This window comes from Hippocampus zosterae, chromosome 19 (assembly GCF_025434085.1).
Source record: "Hippocampus zosterae strain Florida chromosome 19, ASM2543408v3, whole genome shotgun sequence".
Classification (NCBI taxonomy): domain Eukaryota; kingdom Metazoa; phylum Chordata; class Actinopteri; order Syngnathiformes; family Syngnathidae; genus Hippocampus; species Hippocampus zosterae.
The window spans coordinates 4919795-4943436 of NC_067469.1; the positions used below are offsets into that span (position 1 = coordinate 4919795).

Below are 23642 nucleotides of genomic sequence, written 5' to 3' on the forward strand. Positions count from 1 at the left end.
ACAAACGTACTGTCTACGTATAATCTAACTTATTTTTATAAGCATCCAAACAAACAGATGTGTAAAAAGTCCAAGTCTCTCCCTTCTCGTCATGCTCTCTATGACAACTGGAAATGCTCACAAAGCACACCCACATAAATGCCCAACCCAACTGTACTATTCGTTTAAGGCACCTTGAAGATCATTTCAAATGTGGCAGGGCTGTTGCGAAGAACTTACTGCGAGGTCGGAATGTAGGATCCTGTGCTGGCTGCTCGGTACGATACAGCTGAAATGACAACAAGAAGGATGGGAACATTCATAACAGTGTTAATGTGAAGAGACTCACCTGCCTTGCCATGTGCAGTCATCTTTGAGATCAGCGTTTGTTGAGAGCTTTTACACTTGTGAAATATACATTTTAATTGCCCGCAGAATGACTAAGGGTTCTATGAAGGCCATAGTTTGACCCAGGAAGAGATTATTTTCATTATTTCTGATAGAGTTGGGTGATGGATTGTGTATTAATTCTGTATTTCCGTTTAGCAGCTGCAGAGAGGAGCTACTTTACAAAAGCACAGGCAGTGCTGACAGCTTTGAACATGTTCAACCTCAACGTGTTAAAAAAAATTAAAAGTCTTCTAAATTTGACACACCACAATGATGAGTATTGGGCACAACACTGCCTAATTAGAAAAATGACAATGAGACTTTAAGTTCACCCCCAAAACAATCACCCAGCTCTATTTTACTACCAGGAAACAGAAAAAATTGACTTTTAGAGGTTCCACTGAATGTGTAATGTAATGTGTGACACTTTGGACCACAACATGCATGAAACAACGTACTTTCAGGGCCAGTCAATCAAAATGTCAAAGTCACATTCAAAGTACAAGTGTGTCCAAAATATCAATTATCTGACGCAGTACACAAATAATCCATGGAGTTAACGTTAGAGAATGGAAGAGGAGGACGGACATTTTGTTTGATGAGAATCCAGCCTGGCCTGGTCCTGGAAGCGAAACGACCTCTTAAAAAGGTCCCGATAGGATTTATCAAGACACACCAGCACAGACCACGACTATGACACTCGCCAATTTGACAGAATTTGCTTTAAAAGGATGTGGTGTGTGTGTGTGTGTGTGGTCACAACACTGAAAAAAATACAGTAAAAAGCACATTGCGATGAAGCTGTGTGGGGAATAAGTGCATGTGGCTATAGCGTTGGTTACGTGATATAAGTCACATGATCTAATAAATACACAACTTTTGTTCGTGTGTCTCTCTCACAAACACATACATACGCATCAAAGACTTAAAGGCACATTGCTAATGCAGTAGGACCTACACATGAGCTCTTATCGTCCATGTTGACACGCAACAAAACATAATATAACCCTTCGGGACCAACAGTACAACATTTGGTATTTCAGCACACGCATCCAATTATCTAAGGAAAAGAGTGTGTGTGTGAGATTATATATATATATATATTATATATATATTATACACACACAAACACACACATTGTGTTTTTTGTAGAAAAGCAAAAATTCTCCAAATTTGGCCATGTTGTTTTCCTTTCCAGAATGGCAGAGAAAACGTTCCAAAATTTTGGTTATGAAGTTTTGTTTTTTGTTTTTTTTTAATGCAAGCATTTTTGTTCCCCATTTGGCAGGGACCCATACACATGATGGTGATGTTGTTGTCCACTGAAAAGCAACGATCTCCAAAGGTTTTTCTGTGATTCATGAAAAACGATTACTAACAAAACGTTTTTGTGATTTAAAAAAGTATTTTTGCTATGAAACAAAAAAAAGTAGATGACTTTTCGCCAATTATTCATACTGATAATAGCAAAATGACAAGTGAAATATTGTAATTTCTTGACAAATTGAAAATAGTCAATAAAATTTTGTCACGATACAAGTTTTTCATTGGACGACAACACGCACACATACTACATGCATCGCCACAAATTTCCTTTCACAAACAAAATGCAATCAAACAAATTCATGATTAAAATAGTTTGTGGAAGGGGCTACAAATTTAAATTACCAACTTTGTAAATACGGTACCTAATTTTCACTGGACAGCAAACACTCATTTTTTTCTGAGCAGACTCACACACATTTCAATTTTGTTGTTGTCCACTGTAAAGCAATGCATCACCAAAAGTTTTACAAGTATCGTTATAAAAAAAAAAAGAAATTGGCAAAAAAGTCCAAGAAAAAAGTGTGTATAATTTTTGGGCACAAACAGGAAGTGTCATGCTTTTCATTGGACAGCAACACATAAGACTTCCAGCAGAGGGCGAAGCATCATGTACAAATGTTAGAAAAAGAAAAAAGCAGTCAGGGGGATTTATAAAAATGTTCTGGGACAGGGGAAACGTTCTGGGCTCAAGTGGGAGTTTTTGACCCCCGCCCATCCACTGACGACAGTACAGTTCTGTAAAGCAAGCACTCCTCCTGCGGCTTTTCTTTCAAGTACGAAGACAAGGGAGAAAGTGTGGGGTCCAACATGGACCAATACTTGAGGAGGAGGAAGGAGGGCAGGGGGGCACAGCTTGGATTAGCAGCAGCTGGGCCAATGAGAGCGTGTGTGTGTGTGTGTGTGTGTGGCCCCTTGCACAGCATTTCCGCAAAATTGCTGCATGACAAAAAAAAAAGCGTTTCCGTGATGAAAATTTAAAAATTTCAGCCTTCCTCTTGGAAGAGAGAGAAAAAAAAGATCAGAATATGGTGGGAAAAATCCCCAAAAGTAAAACCGCTACTTTTGAGTCTTTTCAGAAAATGTTATTTTTATCCAAAGCTTTTTCAAGCCCACAGAAATCAGCAGGCTGTGATGGGTAGTGTGAAAGGGGCTTGCGTGTGTGTGCGCGCGCACGAATGTCTATGTCGGGCTACCAGCCAATCAGGTTGGCCTTGGCCTTCTCTGTCAGCTTGCGTACGCGTCCCTTGGAAGAGGTTCCGAAGGTGATGGAGGAGTCCTCAAAGAGCAGTTGCCTCTGCTCCTCCTCCGAGTCATCCTCGACATACCAGGCTGAGCGTCGCCCCTGGTTACGGGTGCGCATCGAGCCCACCGCCTCATCCTCCTCCTCATCTTCCTCCTCCTGGTGATCCGCAGCCCCATCCCTCCGAGTGCCTCTTTGCGTCCGTGGCATGGACATAACGTCCTCGTGCGCTCTGCGGCTGCTCCTCCTCAGCGGCAAAGGCTCAGGTGTCTCCGAGGTGGTAGGAGGAGGCGGAGAAAGCGGAGGAGGAGTAGGGAGAGGTGGGGGCGGTGTCATCTCCTCAGTTCTGAGGGACCGTGGCCGGCCCCTCTTTCTCGGCGTGCCAGAGTCTGACGTGGCCGCTGTTGACGCGCCGCCCTCGTCGCCAGTGGATTGGTCAAGCTCATCATCAGGGGTGGGGCTGGCATGGTCGTCTTTGCTCCTCCTGCCTCGTTTCTTGCCCGGGGGTCGACCGCGCCTCCTGGAGGGGCTGGTCGGAGTCGCCGGGTCTGCTGGCGGGTCCGCTCGGGATTTGCGACCCCTCCTTCCCACTCCAGCCGTCATGTGACCGCCGTGGCCATTCAGGAGGGCTGTGCTCTGGGAGGGGAGGCTTTCAGGAGACCCTGGGAGGGCAAGTGACACAAAGAAAATCTAAATGTTTGGAGATGCTTTTCATTTGACAGCTGTCATAAAAAGACATTTTTTTTTTTTAAATACAAAGAAAATGGAATCACAAAGTTGAAATGTGATTTTTTTCCCCCCACTTATTTGGCTAAAATAAATATTTAAAAATGGAAGGAAAAAAAACTGATAATTTTGCTTGAAACAGGCTTTTGGGATATAACCAATTCCAAATGTAGATTTGGGGGGGGGGGGGGTGTGTGTGAAGATTCTCTCAAAAACATTACCTGATTCACGTCTTACAGGTGTCCTTGGTTTCCGCCGAGTGCTTCCGGTCACGCCACCTTCTCCAGCCGAAGACGGTGTCGTCCTCTCAGCTGCTGCAGGCGGCGTGGAAGCAGAGACATAATTGTGCGTTCTCAGCGAGCGGGTCGACTCTAGAATGGAGAAAGAGTATTAGCAACACACAAGTAAAGGTCATACATTTTTAAACGTTGTCTTTGTATATTGTTTTTTTCCCCCTCCAAAATCACTTTCAGAAAATGTATTAATTTACAAAAAGATTTATTTAATAATAGGTGTCTGATTTTGTGTACAAAAAAAATCATTAGGGAAAAAAAAAATCCGTTATTGTGCTTTCAACCACCTACATAAGACGTCATATGGTTAGACAGTATTTGCATGTAAAATTTTATCAATAAACACTTAAACAAAAACAAATGGTGTCGTGTGATCTGACCTGTGGCGCTGGAAATGTTCGTAGACGCTGAGGGGGGCGGCGAGTGTGCAATGTGTCTTGCGGCGCTGCGCGTGCGTCCCGCTGCTGGCGTGTCCATCTTCCCGTTAAGCAGCGGCGGCGTGTACTTTGGGGGGAGGTTCTGTCTCAAGGAGGGGGGCCGTGAGGGAGGTGGCGAAGGCTCACGCCTGCTGGTCACTCGGGACGAGACGCGCCTCTTCCTCTCTGGGCTACAAACAGAGGGTGGGTTATAAGACTTGTTTATTAAACTTCAGAATGACCAGATTTTGGAGTCATACCTGGAAGCCGCGCTGCTGGGAGGAGACTCGCTGCGGCGACGTCTCTTCACGTTGTGCCGCGTGGGTCGCTGGTCGGGGGTTGAATGTTGGGCATGGCGCTCGGCAGTCCGTCGGGTCAGCTTGTCCGTCAGGCCGTGGATGGCCTGGTAATCAGCAAGGATGGAGCTCATGTGCTCCTCGAAGAGTGCAGACAGCCTCAGACTCATGCTGTAGATCTGAACACACACAAAATTTCAGTTACTGAATGCTGTAGTTTGGAAAGAATTTGGTCCATGAAAAGAATACTGCCCCCCAAAAAAATATTTCGACTGACTTTTGCACAAATATGCACAAATCTAGGTGTGTGTGTGTGTGTTTGTATGCATGTGCATGCGTGCGCTTCTCTCACCCTGGACTTCTTACTGGGCGTGTACGCTTTGGAGTTGCTGAAGATGAGGCGCACATCCTTGCAGAGCTGGATGGGCGTCTGGTACTTGTCTGTAGTCAGCATGTTGAGGACAGTGCCAAAGTCCATTGGCGAGTCGACAATCTGGAGGTAATCCTGGCGCAGTAAAAGTGAATTAATGATGACTGAATAACCATACACACGATAGTTTAGACACTTGAGTAAGAATTTAACAGCTTTGGCCCGCATGAAAGAAAAAATACCCCCAACCCCAAAAAGACACTGGCTGTCGTGCGCATGCTTCACCTACAGAGGGTGCTAGAATACCTAATGCAAGACTACAAAATCTCTGGCCACAATCAAATCAAGTCATCAAGTCATCATCCCTGATCTAGCCATCATTTGATACACAAACTGACCTGCATGGCACGCCATCGCAAAATAAGGATAACTTCAAAATATCATGATATTGTATGTTAATCTGCAATTGCCAGTCCGCCTCATAGTTCATCAAGCAAAGCACGTTGTTCGTACCGGATACTCCTGCAGGTCTACGGGTTCTCGGAAGGGCTCGGAGTCCTCGCACTGGAAGATGAGGTCCAGTAGCTCCTTGCAGCGCCCTCGCCACGCTTGAGGGTCGTACGAAGGTGGTCGCGTGCGCAGTCGCTGCCGTGTTAGACGCCGCTCCTGCGAAGGACACAGTCATCATAAACAATGAGGGGGAAAAAAAAAACTAGCCCTTTCAGACATGATGGAGATCAGCGGTTTTGAAAGTTTTCAATGATGAAGTACCGCCTCAAGCAATACACACACACAAGCTCAACAAGAATTGTAGCTGAATGAATAAAAACATGTTTTAAAATAGTATTTTGATATACTTAAAAATGAAATCTACCCAAGCTGCTTCTTCTAATATCTTTGACTGTATTTCACATTGTACATGCATTTTATTTGACCTTCTGGTTTTGCGTGGAGGTTCCTGGCATACTGGTGTCCTCGTCTTCCTCATCCTCCTCCTTCAAGCAGAACACGCACATTAATCTTCGTCGACCAAATGTGTACTTCGCTCCCGTTTTGAGAAACGCACCTCGTCTTCAGAGTCCGAGAAGGTGGCCTTCTTCAGGGTTTTGTAGAGTGGCATTAGGTCTGTCACACTTTGGTCCCTGAGAATGGAAAACCAAATATTCATTCAGTTTTAAATGCATTTCATGCCACTTCGCTTGGGCATTATGAAATAAGAGAATTAAATACAAAATAACCATGAAATAATCAAATGTTCCTTTATATAGATATATCTATATAAAATGCCATTGATTCATTCAAACGCTTGGGGACACCTTACTCACTTGATGAACTGCAGCATGAGGTCGGAGACAAACTTGGCCGTGGTGACGATGAAGGAGCCCGGCTCGTTAAACGTCTGCGCGTTGTGCTCCACGTAACGAACTTCCCACATCAAAGACGACAGACGCCTGAAGCCAAAGTGCGAGCACACGCTGCAATCCACTGCGCTTCATCCTATCACACGCGCAAAGTCGCATTCCGATACCTGTAAAAGCGGTTGACCAGCCTTTGGCGTATGGTGCTGAGGTCTGTGACATAAGCCACCACCGTGCAGTAGGTGGGGTAGGCTTGAAGGTCCACCGGGAAAGCAAAAGGCGCCGCTATGTCTGAAAACAAACAAAATGGTTCGTGTTCAACTACCGTAACACAATCTTGTGCATGTGACACACCTCCAGGCTCGATTTACACTGCGTGAGTCATGTGACAACACCCAAAACACAAGGAATCGGGAGTCTTCAGATCAGAATAGGGCCTTCTGGAAGCGGTGTTTTACATGACACAGCTGCAATGAGGCAAGGCGGGACGATAATCAACGACGATGATGGGAGGATATCCTACCCAGGGTGCAGAGCTGGTCGATGGCGCTGATGATCCGCTCGCACTCGTCGGCGCGAGTGCGGCAGCCCCATTCGCCGTCCAACGGCACGTACAGGAGATCGCGATGCTCCTCCTCCGTGAGCGGAACACTTGTGCCCAATTCATCCGGGAAGGACGCTGAGGAAAAAAAAGAGACTTCGGAAAAGTGCGACTTACAAGATGCTTGCTGTGTTGTTACAAGGACTCACCCTCATCAGGAATGAGCTCCATATCCCAGGGACTCATCTTCTCCGTGTCGCCATTATCCCAGCTGGAACCAAAGATGAAGTGTTAGCAATAAGTTTTTACAATGATTAGTTTAAAAAATAGATTTTTCCAGAATATATCCCATTCCATTGCCCCGTTTTCGGTCAGTTGCTGTTTATCATACATCTGAGAATATAATGTCCTTTGAGCTCTGTTTAGTGTTTGTGTTTACCAGACATTGTAGCACAGAAACAGGCTGTCCGGGTACTGCAGCTGGAACGGCTCGTGACTCTCGATGGTGCCGAACCACCAGGCGTCGTCGATCACAGAGCGAAACCTATCACCTGCGCACAGGAGATCACGGCTGAAATGCCGCCGCTTCACGCTAACACACGCCGCTTCGTTGACACCTTACCAATACTCCACTGCCTCTTTCTGGCATTGTCAAACTGCTGCCGGAGCACCAGGAAGTCGATGACGTCCGGCATGTCGTGGTACCTGTGACCAAAAAGTAGCACATCATATGATTACGATTTTTTTAATTAATGGAGGAATTTGAAGTGCAGCTCGAGATCTTTACTTCATTGAGAAGGATCCTCCAGTCAGTTTGCCGGTGTCCGGGTCTAGGAAGGCCAACTTGAGGCAGCATAATGTGGGCAAGCCCACCTCATACTTAATCCCCACAATCTTCATCAGTTCCTGCTCCTGACCGCACAAGAACAGACAGCAAAGACCTTGTTTAAATTATCTGATGAGTAAAATCAATAATTGAGGTGACCTAAAAAGTAACCCCCTCCCCCTCATTTCAAAATAATACACAATCTGCGCGATTTGTAGCCCGCGAGTTAAATGTTATCAATGCATGATAAAATTAACTGTCAAATATATTTCTTTTATTGAGCAAAGTGTCGTGAACATTGATTGCATGTTTCAGAAACAATCTCTTGAACACAGCAATTGTTGCTTGCAAGGAATCGAAAATAACCCTGTGAGATACGCTGGTACTGTATATAAACATTATTATTATTATTTCAATCTATTCTTACCCGTAGCTCCATCTTGTGCCAAGGTTGCTTCTTAGGGTTGATGCTGTAAATCTTTTTTTGTTTGGCCATCTCCACGTATGCCTCGTGGCCCTGACGGAAGTAGTACAACTGCAGGCACAAACGCAAACATTACCCAACATGACAAAAGAAGCCGTCGAACAAATACCTCACCTTTCATAAACATTACTTGGGGATCATCGAAAGTTCACGTACCTCGTCTCCCATCTGTGGAATATAAGGACATCTTCTGGGAAGCAGGTCCGTGATCCAGGAAGAGGGAAGCCACTCCTCCAAAGTTAGCCCTTGCTCCTGAAGCTCTGCCCTCTGTCAGACAACATCATTTGTTTTCAAACAAATCAGACCCCCCCCCCCCTCCTTGATGCGGAGCATGTTTTCCTTTTAAGATGACCAACCTTCCTTTTCTCTTTTGGCGTCTTTTTCTTTGGTAGCGCGCCATCTTTGTCGGCTTTGTCCTTCTTGCGTTCTTTCTTGGGGTCACGCTTCTTGTCGCTGTCCTCTTCAGAGCTGCTGCTCTTCTTCTTCACCTTCACGCTTTTCTTGGGCGGCTCCAAGTTGATCCCCGCGTCAGCCGTCCAATCCGAGTAGTCGCTGGAGTAGTCGCTGTGCGGACAAGACAACAATGTCAGGATGCAGGCTGGCGTCTTCATGTGCATGTATGACAGTGCCCGCAGAGAGTCGCAATGATAAATGTCGCAAGCCTTGAAGTAGGGTTCACCCTGAGCATTCCGTTTGTACACAGACCCGCTGAGCAATGTAGCTGGGGTACGAGGAGAAATGCAGAAAATACCAGAATGGGACGAAAACATGTCATTTTAAGGCCACATCACCGAGCCATACCTCGAACTGCTGTGATCATCCGGCCATGGTTCTTTTTGCTCCTCTTCCTTCTCCTCCTCTGACGAGTGCCCATTGATCTGCCGCACCTCTGTCTCGCCCTGATAACCCAGACATATTTAGAGAGTTGACACAATCTGGATTTGCTCCGTTTGTTCGTCTTAATACGTTGCAGAGTTTTGGGATCTGGATTCTGCGTCGAAAAATAGTCAAAACAAAGTGACTCGAACTCTGTCACACAATCAGGACATCCTGAATTTAGCTCCGTGTCAGAAACATTAAACAACGAGAAGCTGAGCACGTCCATTGAAAAGTTTGGAAACTATCAAATTAAGTACACCCTGTAAAAGTTGTGGTGCATTTTACTGTTCATTCTGAAATTCCACCCAAAAGCCCCAACTTTACGGTTTCGGTTTGCAACAGATTTAAAACTCTAAAATTCTCATATGCGAACGACAAAAGTTGAACTAGGATGTTTTAAGATTGCTCCCCTTTTGTTGAAGGCGAAAAGGGTGCGTTTATTTGAGGGAGGCGGTTATTTGTCTTGGGTGGATGAAGCACTGGGTGACTAATTGGTACACGACCTCTACTTAAGGAAATCTGCTATGTTGCATAGATGTGCTCTACCTCGGAGTTGCTGTCGTCATCGTCAGCCACCTCGGCACTCTGGCGGCTCGTCTCCTCCACGGCTGCCCGGGTCTGGTAACCATGGTTACCCTGACTGCGCCTCCCCTCGTCAGACACGCTCTCTGAAGTTGGATGAACCTGCAAACCAGGAATTAGCAAAAGTGATGCCATCATGATTTGTAGACTTAAAAGTCTTACTCTGCTCTCCTTGGGCAGGGAGTGGATGGTGCGTCTCCGGCGTTCCGACTGGTAAATGTTGATCTCCTCCTCCCCTTTAGCCTCTCGCCAGTTCACCTGTTTCCTGCATTACCAAAACAGACAGACTGTAAGCACACAAAGGTATCCACGGTACAACAACAACGCGCACAGTAAAACCCGCTGAAGCTAAATAAAGTATGTTGCCGTTGCCGTGTTGCGCTGTTTGTTACCTGACGGAAGCGTCCTCCAGCTCAGGCACCAGCACCCGGCGGCTCCAGGCCACCAAGTCTCCCTCGGTGGCCATCTGGCTACGCGGGGCGTTGCTGTGCATCTGCCGCACACCCTCGATCTGCCCGCTGCGACGGAGGCCCACGTTGGGTGGCGAATGCACCTCTGTCGGAGAACTCACAGACCCTGAAGGATTTAAAAACAACCATGAATTTCTATATCTGATGGTTGTAAATGCGGTGTGTCAAGTTAATGTTTTGGAGCAATATTATAATTGGTATGCAGATCCCCGAGTCCCTGGACTGAATGCTTCTGATTTTCTATGAAAAAATGAATAATACAGCAAATGGATGAAGACTTAGCACTACAAAGCACGAATACCTCTGCTGACTCGGGAGCTTGCGGTAAGAGCAGCAGCGGCGCCAGGACCGGTAGCAGCAGGTGTCTCATTGGAGCCCCGCCTCTGGTCCTGTTCCTGTTGTAATCTCTGGATCATGGTATCCAGAGGACTGGAGCCATCCACCGCCTGCTCGCTGACCACTTGGTTTAAGCCTGGTAAATAAACCAAAAAAAAGAAACAAGAATGAATACACGGAATCTAACAGTGGAGTTTGTTTCATTCGCCCTGTACATTTTAATGATCTCTTAATTATGTGCAGTCAGTAAGTTGCTTCAAGTGACCTGTTAACTGACATTCAAGTGCGGTTGTTCCTCTAAATGCATCTCGTTAAGCACATTAAAAGGGGGATAATGTTCTTGTCTTGGCGAATGACTCCATCATATCTTTCAGTCTAACTGGACAGGCGTAGTCATTGACAACCGTGACAAACATACGACCAGATCACATCTGAAAATTTGACATATTAGCCCTGAAATATGAAAATGGTCAGCGGGCTGGATTAAAAAACAAAGTGGGCCATGCTTTGTCCAGCCCCCGCAGTAGACCTTTGACATTGTTGTTATGACAACAAACCAACACAAAAAGCGCGTCAACGACATTGCACTCGTACCCGAGGAGGTGACACCCATCTGCGGGATTAGCTGCTCGTCCCGGCAGCCCTCCCGGCCGGGGACCAGCCGCTGGTATCGGGGCGGATGGGGGTTGCCGTCCACGTCCACCAGGAAGGGGGGTGGCATGAGGTGAGGCGCCTGCTGGGTCTGCTCGTCCAGCACGTAGTTGTTGGCGTCGCGGATTAGCGGCCGGTAGTCGGTGTGGAAGAACATCTGGTCGGCGATCTTCGATATGGCAGATCAATGGAGTCAGGTGATGACGTCGTCATATGTGTGTGTATGCGTGACCTCACCATATCATACTTCCCGCTGGAGCCGAAGCCAAAGATCAGCAGGTGACCATGGGAGTCGGTGGCGGCAAAATGTTGCCCATCCGGACTACACTTGCAGTCAAACAACGCCCCGTGCCCTTGACCTTCGATCTAGGACCAAGGAGGTGACAAAAATACGACCATAGGTGACTTTGGGCAAGAGGGAGACTGGTTACAGTGGCGTCTGGATTTACGGGTGACCAGACGAACAAGTCTTTTGAGGTACGAACTGTTATTTGGGGGGGGGGGGGGGGGGGGGGGTTGCCTCGACTTTGAGAGTAAATATTCACGAGACAGGAGCACTCTGGTAGCAGTGAACTAATGTGTGGAGGTTTTATAACACTCAGCAACTAATATTTGAACTCACGCAGGCAGGTAATAAGGGCACTCATTATCCCTGCAAGGAATGACCAATAACGCGGCTTTCAAAGCAACGGCACCATCGTCAATTGTTGAAAACAAGTTAGAAACATTTTTTCTTGTGTTTTGGAGGAAGCTGGAAAATATTAATCATATTGCCATTCATATGCAAAGTGTTTTGAGTTACAAGCTTGGTCATGTAAATGAAATAAACTCATCTGGAGACACCGCTGTACATCTTAAATTCGTTTACTCTTACTTGAGTAGATTTTTTGACACTTTCTTTCAATATTTTACTGATCTTTGCATCAATTTCCGCCCAAAATGTGGAGGAGAATAGTTGCTGCAGCGACTCTTTGTTGTGTATCCATTTATTCATGCAGTCCAGACGCCTGACTCAAAGTGAAACATCTGCATCACATGTGTGGAGGACAAAACAAAAAGAAATGCAGATCTTTTTCCAGCGCCAGCTCACCATGTTGAAGTAGGATCGGATCTTGACGCCTCTGGCCAGGTCCCACACGATACAATTGCCGTCGTGCCCCGCCGAGAATAGGATTCGGGGATCGAAGGGGTGCGGCTCCAGTACAAACACCTCGTCCTCGTGACCCTGTACAAATGAACTGCCTGGATTGAGCTTAAACATTTCAACGACGCACCGCGTCCATAAAGGCGTTGTTCGCCCTGGAGCATTTTTTATGTATGTCAGGTACAATTTGACAACACTTTATGTAAATGAACAGAGTTGACTGTGTACAGAGAATTGTTAGGGCCCGGGTACTCCGGTTTCCTCCTACATTACAAAAAACATGCATGGCAGGTTAATGGAACACTCTATATGGTCTCTAGGTGTGAGTGTGAGTATGGATGGTTGTTCATCTAAGTGTGCCCTGCCATCGGCGGGCAACCAATTCAGGGTGTACTACCGCCTACTGCCCAAAGACGGCTGGGATGGGATCCAGCACGCCCCGTGGCCCTTGAGAGGTTAAGCGGATTAGAAAATGGATAGCTGTGTGTTAATGTACTTAAAATAGACATACATACCATCAGGACGTGAACCAGGTTCCCAGTGATGGAATTCCAGACCTTCAGAGTCAGGTTGTTGGCTGCTGTTATCACCGTGCTGTCGTGGCAATCCCACGCCACCATGGTGACCTTTAGCTTGGTCACCTTGTCTTCTAGTGGTGGTGGGTTGTACTTCCTACAAGAAAGGTCCCAGTAGAGATATTGAAAATCAATTATTCATCAGGCAAAGCTCAGAGGAAATTTGCTTGAAAGCAAAAAATTAATAATGGCTCATCTACGGAGTTTCGGCTGAATGATGCTTTGAGGGGCAAAAAAAAACAGGGGGCTGACAGAGTACTACATATACCCTGGTAATTTAGTCTGCATGTCCAGCAGGATGCTCCTCCAGCCTTGAGGCTGCAGCTGCCAGATGCGCGCCGTGCCGTCCCTGCTGCCACTCACAAACCTAAAAAAAACAAAACAAAACACAAGAATAATCACAGACACACACACACAATAATTCAGCAGCCAAACTAACACAAAAAGAGCTCCTCACGTTTAATGTTTATACAATTCATCTTCAGTATAACTCACTTGCTACACAAGGAGACACACAAACTTACCGATCGCTGCAGTGTGAGAACTGGATGCTGTCAACTTTGTCCTAGTTGACAAAAAAAACACAACGCATAATGAGTACTTCTTTCATTCATTCATCTTCCGAGCCGCTTGATCCTCACTAGGGTCGCGGGGGGTGCTGGAGCCTACCCCAGCTGTCTCCGGGCAGTAGGCGGGGGACACCCTGAATCGGTTGTCAGCCAATCGCAGGGCACACAGAAACGAACAACCATTCGCACTCACACTCACACCTAGGGACAATTTAGAGTGTTCAATCAGCCTGCCACGCATGTTTTTGGAATGTGGGAGGAAACCGGAGCACCCGGAGAAAACCCACGCAGGCCCGGGGGGAACATGCAAACTCCACACAGGGAGGCCAGAGCTGGAATCGAACCCGGTTCCTCTGCACTGTGAAGCCGACGTGCTAACCACTGGACTACCGGGCCGCCTGAGTACTTCTTATATTTATAAATTTACATCGACGGGAACCGATATACTTGCAAAACTTGAAACGTTCAATGATTTGGACTGACCGTATGCGACTCCAGTTCCGAGATCTTCTCCGGTTGTCCTGAGCCAAAGTAATACACTCTGATGATGTGATCCGTGCTTCCCGTAGCCAGAAACATTCCACCTGTGTGAAAAGAAATCCCTTTTCTGTTTGAGTTGATATTTTGAACTCACCTCATGGTGTAAAATGTTGAGACGGTGTCATCTGTAAACAATATTTTTGGATTAAACAGCTGTATTCACCTGCGCTGAAGGAGGAGCACATCATCTGGACACCCGGTCTGGAACGCTCAGTGAACTTACTTGGCCTCTGACTGGATGCAAGGAAAAAGATGATGTCAGTACCAGCAATGACAAAGGAGGGAAAAGTGCCATGCTTGGATTTTTTTTTTTTTTTTGCTTTGTCTAGGACTCTGTGTACTTTTCTTTGTTTTAAGAGTTTAATAAAGGATTGTACTCTGTGAGAAGTGCAACATAAACACAATTTACTTTCTTTATACATATACCTGTGTAAAGTCAAATTAATATATATTCACTAAAAATAAGAAAAGAAAAAGGTGGGAAGACGTTTGATTTTTTTTTACATTTCTTTTCTCGCGTTTTTAAACTTTACAAGGGGTCAATTTAACCTGCAACATAAGAGTGTTTTAATAAAAGCTGGTCCAGGAACAGATGAATTCATTTTAATCATAATGTCAAATGGCGCCCAAGTTTGGAGATTCCGCTGTAGTGTCCAGTCCATATGTTCATAATAAAGTTATTTCCGTACAATAAAGAAAATCTAAGTGCGCTCATTACAGTGGCAGCTGTGTCTCACCCGAACTTGAGTGTGCGTGCGTCCCACTGCCAGAAACAGATGGTGCCGTCAGCACCCGTGGAGGACAGGTAGCGCTTGGAGCCGCAACACAGAGGAGAAAACTGCAAACGCAAGCGGTTTATAATAAGTTGAAATAATAACTTCCAGCATAACCGTAAACTCGCGTTTATCTAGGGGAATAAGTTCAAGACCCACTCACAATAGGCGAAAGTCTGCGACAGAGACAAAAGTCCACTCGCATACTAGCAACATATGTGAAACGTCATAGACGGGCTAACAAAAATTAGCATAGCTATTCCTGTTATGGACGCTGTATTCTCATACAGTAGAAGGAGACTTTTCACCTGAAGAGAAGTGATAGAGGCGGCGTGGCCCTCCAGCACAGCTAGCGGGGCGCACGTCTGCAAGCACCACACGCGGATGGCCTTGTCGCAGGAGCCGGCGGCGATCATGGTGTTCTCGTAGCTCACCGCCATGTCGGAGATCTCGGCAGCGTGCCCACGCAACGTTGCCAGGAGACACCCGTTGTCCGTGCTCCATATCTTCACCAAGCAGTCATCGGAACCCTGAAGTTGGAGAAAGGAGTCCGCGCATCAGAATGACTTTAATGTAGGGCTGGTTTATATGACGTGCATTTCAAAGAAGTCACAATTATCCAGAGGAAGAAATTCCATTCAAAATACAAGGGTGGCAAAAGGTCATCAAGCGAGTATCTATTATTTTGTCACCCCCCCCCCCAAAAAAAAAACAATAGCAGCAGAGAAACAAAAAGAACCACAACACCACCAGGGTGCCAAATATTGGAGCAGTAAAGATCTGTTTATTTAGTGCCCTCAACAGCTTTTGAAACTGCAATCACAAAATTGGAGGTGGCAAAAAGTGGTACAAAACAGATGCGCTACTATGGTACTATTTAAATGGAAGGTAGATTATCACTATTTGTTTTAATATTACGATCTTGATTTGAATTCGATTAACTGCTTAGACGAGTGAGGATCTTTTGGAATTGCCCAAATGATGTCACCTATCTCAAAAATGTTCACTTGCACCTCAAGGCACCACTGCATTAAGCTTATCATTAGAGAGAAACAACAGCTTACAGCTGCCTTAATCGAACGCTCAACAAGGAAAAAATAATCAGCATGTCCGTCACAAGGTAAATATGATTATGAAAAGAGACTGCAAACTAGGGAGGGGCGGGGGTGAAGGAGACGGAGGATGAATGTTAATTCTGGCATTTATCCAGCAAGTGCCTCAGAGGAAACACTCTCACTCTCCAGTTGTGAGGAGGAAAAGCGGGAAAAAAAAAGAAAGGGGGAGGGGGGGGCGTTGAGAAACGGAACAAAGGAGGGGCCGCAACGGGAGAAGAAAAAGACGGCGAAGAGAGCCCAGGAAATGTACAAACGCAGAGACATAACGGAGGAGTCAATGTAGTACCCATGCATGCACCCCTGACCACCCCCCCCCCCCTTCCTCCTCCGCAGCCATTTTTAGACATTTTATGGCATGAAAGCTGCAAATGGAAGCAGATAGCATTAAATAAAGCTCAAATAAAGTAAGACAATCAGAAGACAACAATGCTGAAATACGAAAACCACAAGGGGTGGGGAGTTCACAATGACATTGACACACGTGCACACACACACACACACACACACACACACACACAAAAGTTGCATCTTTTGATGATGGACTCAACCTACCAGAAGAGAGACACCTGTCATTTTTTAAAGTACTAATGTCCTAAAAAAAATAAATGCTAAACAATTTTAACAATGGGACCGTAAATACTCAAGGCTACATAAGCTCACACTTACGGTGAATATGCGTCGTCCAGTCCTGTCGAAGGTAACGCAGTAGACTGAGGAAAGGTGTCCCAAAATTCTCTTATGCATCTTCATGTGCTGATACACTGCGGTGGGCACCAGCTGGCGCAGGCGGTAAGAACCGTTCAGGCGCCGGCCGTGGCTGGTCTCCACTGACACGAGTAAAAAGATGCACAATGTGAGAATGCAGAAACTAAACAAAAAAAGTCCCGCCCATAGCAGCTTCCAAAGCCTGCTTCAGAAAATTGTTTACACTCAAAACATGGTGGCAAACATATGGGTGCTAGTTTACTCAAGAGGCACAGTTTAGTCCGTTTAGTCAGAATTTATGTGTATTTACAGTTTCAAATAATACGCATCCATCTGTTTTTACAATCTAAGCTGGCGGCCATTTTGCCACTTGCTGTCGACTGAAACTGACCTCACAGTGCCAAAGGCCTCAGGCAACGACCGTCGCGGCTCACCTGTTTAATTATTTATTTTTTTTTAGGTTTGCTCATGTGACGTTCGCACTGTGATGTCATTTTTAGTCGACAGCAAGTGGCAAAACAGCCCTACCAATATGTATAAACCCGGCCATTTTTGCTTTGTAATTCATATTCCACAAAAGTAATATTAATCAAAATGCCAGGTTTAGACTACTAAACGTTCTTGTTTTGAATGGAACAAAATCACAAGTGTTATTTACCGATGTTAGCTGGGCTCCCATAGATGATAGGAGGCTCTGGTGGTCGTCCGCAGTGGAGCGCCGCCAGCGCCGAACCCTTCCACACCACATGCTTACAACCTGGGCGACACAAAAACAGATCAGACCTCATGTGCCCTTGCGTATAGAAATGCATTTCCACACACATCCTTACGCTAAATATCAAATCAACACTCAAACAAGCTCTCCATAAGTGTGCTTCGTCCAAGATATGTGCGTCGGCTCACTTTTGCTGGTCCGAAGGAGATTTTGTCGGCCGGCCCCCAGCAGGCTAGTGAGACCCGGCACACTGGCTGGGACATCGCGCTCCAGTAGAGGACACACCCTGGAGCACACGTGCAGCAGGTGCTCGGGACTGATGTGGCGGTACAGCTTCACCTATATGGTCATACAGATACACCGTCAGATGGGCAAGTTCATCAAAACACTTGGCAACATTCATCAATAAGCTGCATTTGCACATAAAAATGATTTAAAAAACATTTCTGAAGATGGAGATATGGGATGGAGCAATAAATAAAAGGTAACATGATAGCCAAAGGAGAAGAAATTAAGGTTCAAGCTTCTTGATTAACATTGTATCTAAAACAAACTATTCAGTGCCTGTGAGATTTTTAAAAAATTCCATCAAGTAGGAAAATGAAACATAGTTTCAAGGAATTTCAGGGATGTGTGGGAACCTGACAATTCTTCAAAAGGGAAGAAATAAGGAACACAAGATCATATTACATGGAACAAAGTCACTCTGTATCAAAAACAATAATTAATCAAATGTGTAACTTGTATTGCATCCAAAGCTATAATTAGCCATAAATCAAAAGGGGGCACTTGTGTGTAATGAATAAATGAACTAATGTGAATTACATTTACATTACTTCAAAAAATTTATTTTTCCTAAACCTTACAGAGTATTTGCACTGCTTTTGCAATAGAGTGGCATCGTATGTGTTTCGCAAGGATTCGGTACATTTTATTTTGAAATTCACAGATTTGGGTTGTATTACAGGGATTGTCAATGACCACTCATGACATGTTCACACATTCAAATACTGACATTCAACACACGGACACACAGACACACACACTATCCATTCTCTTATCAGTGCATGAGCAGCCTGAGAAACACACACACACACACACACACAATTAATGGCCACCCATAATTACATCCAACATTACTGCTGGTACAAGAAACGTGATTAGCATACCACAATCCACACGCGCAGATATTAACAATGTGCTCTGCACATAATGGCTCCCTGTACATAACTGCAAAAGAAGCAGTCTTCATAACTGTCATTATCCGCATGGCACATGAAAGCACAAGCACCGAAAAACCAAACATTCTCAAGATGGCTCGCCATTCACTGAAAAAAATTGACATCAACACGTGCAGCTGTACAACCCCTTCTCATGTAATAATGCAAAAATATCGGCCTTTGATTTAATTTAATGCATCTTAAATCATTACCCCTAATTAATAATGCTAATTAATTCCTATCTCGATCCTTGCAGTGTAAAACGCACAACACACTTGGGAAGCACAGCAACAACAAAATAGTATTAAGCAAGTTAATAACAAAGGTGACATCACGGAAATATTTTTTTTCTTAAAAATTAATAGCATTTGCAAGATTTAAGAGAAGCATTAGAGGCAGTCTTTGATTGACAAGCGGTGGGAGGGGCATGCAGAGAGAGCGAAAGTGAGGGAAGGGGAGAGAAGGAGAGAGCGGGAGAGACTACGTGTACTCACTCTGAAATATATTTTGTGATTCCATAAACATGAGAATTTCACGTCCTCTAATCCCCATTTATAAATGTATAACATCCACGTAAGTGAGCGGAATGCAAATATTCAAGTCAGAAAAATCACCCCAAATGCATATTAATGGTTTACAATATCCGATTAAATCAGATAATCCGATTAATAGCAAACTATGTACATTGCTGTTGGCAACCATAAGGGGTTTGGAGTATTCTCTCCACTTCATAAAACGCCATAAAGGCTTACTTATGCGCTTTTTAATTAGCATAATATGAGCATTAATTAAGTGCAATATTTGAACACATGCAGATGGATGACACTAATTTATCTGTGAGGATTTGGGGACCTGAGGGTTGCGGTCCGAGTACTGCTGTGTGAACAAATTAAAAGACGACAACGAGGATACATTCGTCTGCTTTTAAACTACTGCCGAGGTACCCTTGAGCAAGGCACTAATACCACCAGTAGATGACGTCAGCGCGAAAGGTTGCGGTTTCCCTCTGACATCTCTCCTTGCCTGCCTGCATATGTGTGATCCGACTCCAACGTGTGGTGTGCAACAGCGGTCAGAGTCCAATTTACCCCTAGAGGGATTCTAATGAGAATTAATACATTAAAAAAATAAGAGGTCAACATTACCCCTCATCTCCATGTCCAAAGTAAAGCCTCCAGCGGAAAAAAGTGTATCCAACAACACCTCTGTGTGTTTCTTCCTTCCTTCTGAGTGGCAGCTGCTAATCCGTATTCAATGCAAATATGCAATGATTTGTTAAAAAAAAGATTCAAATAATCCAGTTTGGAGCCGAAGAGGAGTTTTGTTTCAGTGTATGGAGCAGGCTAGAACTGAGCGAGAGTGAGAGACTGTGCTCCAGTCCAGTCCAGCCTGCCCGCCCGCTCCCACAACACTCGTGACGTAGCAACAATTCCACGCGCGTTCAAACTGCACTTTCCCCTTTTCCCTTGCTTGGGACACCACTTGGGTGAGGATGCCAGGTCCTGACTGACCTAAAAAGCCTCATCTTACCTTGATTATTGTTATTTAAAAAAAAACTGAAACAAAATACAGGTTTTAAAGTGTTTTGCTGTTCGCATGGGGAAAAATGCGGGAAATTCAATTCGTAAAGTTGCCGTGTTGAAACTTTCTCTCTGCAAAAGAGAGAAGCTCCCTTACCAAATTGTCATACGTCCCGGGGTGTTCCTGCCCGGTCCAGTCCAACCTCCTTGGCAGCAGCTACACACGAAGCAACACACGAAACATCGTTAAGTGTTATCATTAAAAGTGTTGTTTTTAAAACATGTCTAAGAGAAGCAAAAAGAGGCGACATTGCAGCGCCCGCGCATCTCTCCACTCCACATACCTCCTTATCCTCCACCTCCTTGATCAGCGTCTGAAAATGGATTAAAAAAAGACAACATGACGCCTCATGGCCGCCGTGATCGGTTTCAAACGAGTCCCCAAATTCTCAAACACCAACCTCGGCTGCTTCTTGGCACGGTCCGGCTTCGAGAAAGCGGGCGATTAGGAAGTAGAGCTCTGGTGTGGGTCGGAGGGAAGAGAGAAGAAGCACGGGGGAGCTGCGTTACAAGAGGGCTACCGATCGCGGGGAGGGAGAAGGGGGGACATATACGACAACCTCGGCCCGCTCCACGAGCTCCGCTACTCACCAGAAGTCAACTGCGCGATGTGTGGCCTGTCTGAAGCCATGTTTTCGGCGTGCTTCGGCGGGGGCAGCGCCGGAGACGGGCCGCTGGGTGTCGGTGGCTGCCCTGTAGCTGTCACTGTTTATCCACCAGGAAGAGGCTGCCTCCATTCAGGCGCTTGAAAACAGTCCCGGCTCGACTCAGCTCACAGTGCTCCTCCGCGCGGTGACGATTCTAGTGCCCCGCGGTGGGTTTTGTCGCCAAACACCGTCGTAAATACCTGGGACGCAAACCATGAGCAGACATGTGTTTGTATGAGGTGAAAATGTTGATTTTAGTGGTCGAGTTTTAATCTTACGTGGGTGTTTTTATCCAGATCCCCCTCCCCCCTTCAAAGGGGAAAATGCGAGCCCTCGGCGGAGGGATATCAGAGGTGTGTTTCACGCACAGGCTACTGTGGAGGGGAGCTTGTAATGGCAACCTACTTGAGGAAGCGAGAATTTGTTCGTTACTTGAAAGTGGTCGATACCTAACATCGAGACGACGTTTAACTCGTTAATAAGTAACGCTTGAGTATTAATCGAGCTGCGGATGGACACTTAAAATTTTTAGACGTAAAACATGGCTGCCGAATCTGCGCGAGAAGGCTAGCTAATCCCTAAAAGCCAACTTGACGTCGACGTTTGTTTGCTTAAGTGTTCGTTTCGTTTTGGTGTTATTCTAACAAAATGTTTCGCTCACACACCCTCGCCCTCCCCTGAAAGCCTGCTCGGCGCGGAAGAAGTCCATCTCTTTATCGCCGCCTGACACTAAAATGGGGGAAGGGTTGTTGTTGGCGGCAGAGGGGGCAACTACGTAGCCTGATGAAGGAAAATCTCGTGAGTTAGTGGAACAGCAGGGAAACATTGGAGTAACATTATGGTAATCATCACGAATCCACCGGAGGGACACTTAACTCCTGGTTTTCCTAAAGCAGCTTCAATTAATTAAGTGACTCAATACACAAATTAACAGTTGCCAGTATGTCTCATAGCTACCATTCAGTGTACATAATCACAGTAAGAATCACCGACGGCCTTGCTCAAGGGCACGTCAGCGCCCCCCTCATCATGTTCCATGCGTTGTAGGTCTTGACCCTGGAAGATCCCCAAACTAAGGCCAAGAACATTTGACAGGAAAATGAAAAGCCATCAAAATGCAAAGTTTGGTTGGAAACTTAAACCTGAGTACAAGGCAGAAAGAATTTTGAAAATCAACTCAGATGTTTAAAACGACACGACTTCAATATTTCTCAACGTTCTACTTGATTCTTTCAATTTGTCTCCTAATCAGGGAACCCCCTTCTCCGATTAGATGACAAGTTTCAGTTTAAATACATGCAGGTTCAAGAGTCAGATTTATTTGTGTGAGAAGAAACAGGGGAGCACCCACCTGAATTCATTTTCAGTGTTTGACAAATGAACACGTCTGAAAATACCAACCTGCAAATAAAGTGAAGCACCTTTATGGAAATGCCGAGACTTTGCATTTGGCAGTTACAGTGAAAATGATGACTCAGTCATCCCGGCAACCTCGAGCACAGAGGTCACCAACCTTTTTGAAGCTTAGCTTGACTTCCTGGGTACTGATTAATGCAAAGGGCTAGGGGTTCAATACACACTTATGAAATAACAAATTTGCCCAAATTGCCTTACTGTTATATTAATAATGAATTCATTGATGCAGAGACACTGATCATGTTAATTCTCAGTAGTTAGGAAATGGCTGAATATCAATATGTAACACCTCTACAAATCTCTGCCAATGTTTTTTTTTAACTGATACCATTTTTAAAATCTTCCCTGATATGAATAACTTGGTCCTTAGGTCTGTTTTAGAAATTAAATGTATGTGAATATTATGAAACTTATGCTGTGTTGTAAACAGCGGTGACCCTCGGAGCCACAGGGAGGCAGTCTCTCCTTTTGCTCACTGTCATGTATTGCCAAAGACAGCTATTGATGAATCCATGATCACCAGTTCACGACACAGTGCTCAAGTTTCACAGAAATCCACAAAGAAAGAATCATGCCGATTCCTGCGATTCAAAGAGTCTTCCATCGCTTAGCAGCTGACTAACAAAGAGTGCAAAATTCGCCAGAAATAATCCATCAGCATGGAATGATTCTTGATATCTTGTGCTTCTGAGACTTTGGCCATTATGAATGCTCTCTGGTTCACTCATACTTTGCGTTGCTGCTCCACCTGTTTTTTTCCCCTCGTAAGACTCACAGACCTCAATCAATCGTGGTCTCAACCACAGTTGACTTCACCTCTCTCTCGTTAGAAAGCCTACGAGCGGCCTACCTATCGTGCACGGGTATGAGTTCCATAGGCTCTGCGATTGCTGACCTTTCACTTGCTGATGCAGCACATTTTTGTATTTGTCTGTGCAAAGTGGCATCACACAAAAATATGTACAACTACACGTACACATGCAGGTGTGCAGGGCCCCGGTGCTCGAAAATGCCCTCAAAAAGCCACTCCAGAATGCACACAACGGCACACTGGCGTCTCCCAGTACATTTACAATCAAAATGTTTCAGTGGAAGATATTGAATTCAATGAATAGAGAATCCATTAGATCAAATCAATAATTAACTGTTTGCCGGTGTGAAGTTCTAAGGAACAAGTGTTACATAAGTTTTAAGTTTCTTGGGAAGTGAGACAAATTGCAGCTCCCTTTCTGGTGTACTCTGTCAGTGTTTTGAGGCGCTGGCACCAATTAATAACCTTTCTTTTCATGTCAATAATGAACCTTGATTTGAGATCCAAATGATTGGGGTTGCGAGCACATTCAACATAAATCAAGGCACCACATCACATATGTTCAGTTTACAGTTCAGTTTGCATTACAAATCGCATTTGTTTTTGTAATGTGATCAAGCAAATAAAAAGTTTGGATTTAACAAAAAAATTCAAATTGGGTAAATGTGC

The 23642-nt window shown here is 45.2% G+C and overlaps 1 protein-coding gene across 1 annotated transcript; it reads right to left on the bottom strand.

Annotated features, from left to right (window-relative positions):
• Positions 1-755: 755 nt before the first annotated feature.
• On the bottom strand, positions 756-23582 carry phip (pleckstrin homology domain interacting protein). The gene is made up of 41 exons (XM_052053459.1): positions 21025-23582; positions 20691-20946; positions 20501-20559; positions 20384-20413; positions 20197-20256; positions 17488-17638; positions 17243-17341; positions 16546-16706; positions 15073-15294; positions 14729-14829; positions 14155-14225; positions 13935-14035; positions 13407-13447; positions 13151-13249; positions 12823-12979; positions 12254-12388; positions 11401-11529; positions 11107-11332; positions 10478-10648; positions 10099-10282; positions 9869-9971; positions 9671-9808; positions 9047-9144; positions 8602-8809; positions 8402-8512; positions 8189-8296; positions 7723-7847; positions 7558-7640; positions 7375-7486; positions 7145-7206; positions 6918-7073; positions 6565-6685; positions 6362-6487; positions 6103-6178; positions 5972-6031; positions 5550-5702; positions 5019-5171; positions 4631-4845; positions 4335-4561; positions 3883-4032; positions 756-3597 (listed from the first exon to the last, which is right to left on the bottom strand). Exons 2-41 carry the CDS (start codon positions 20728-20730, stop codon positions 2885-2887), a joined length of 5535 nt encoding a protein of 1844 aa, XP_051909419.1. The 5' UTR covers positions 20731-20946; positions 21025-23582; the 3' UTR covers positions 756-2884.
• Positions 23583-23642: the final 60 nt, after the last annotated feature.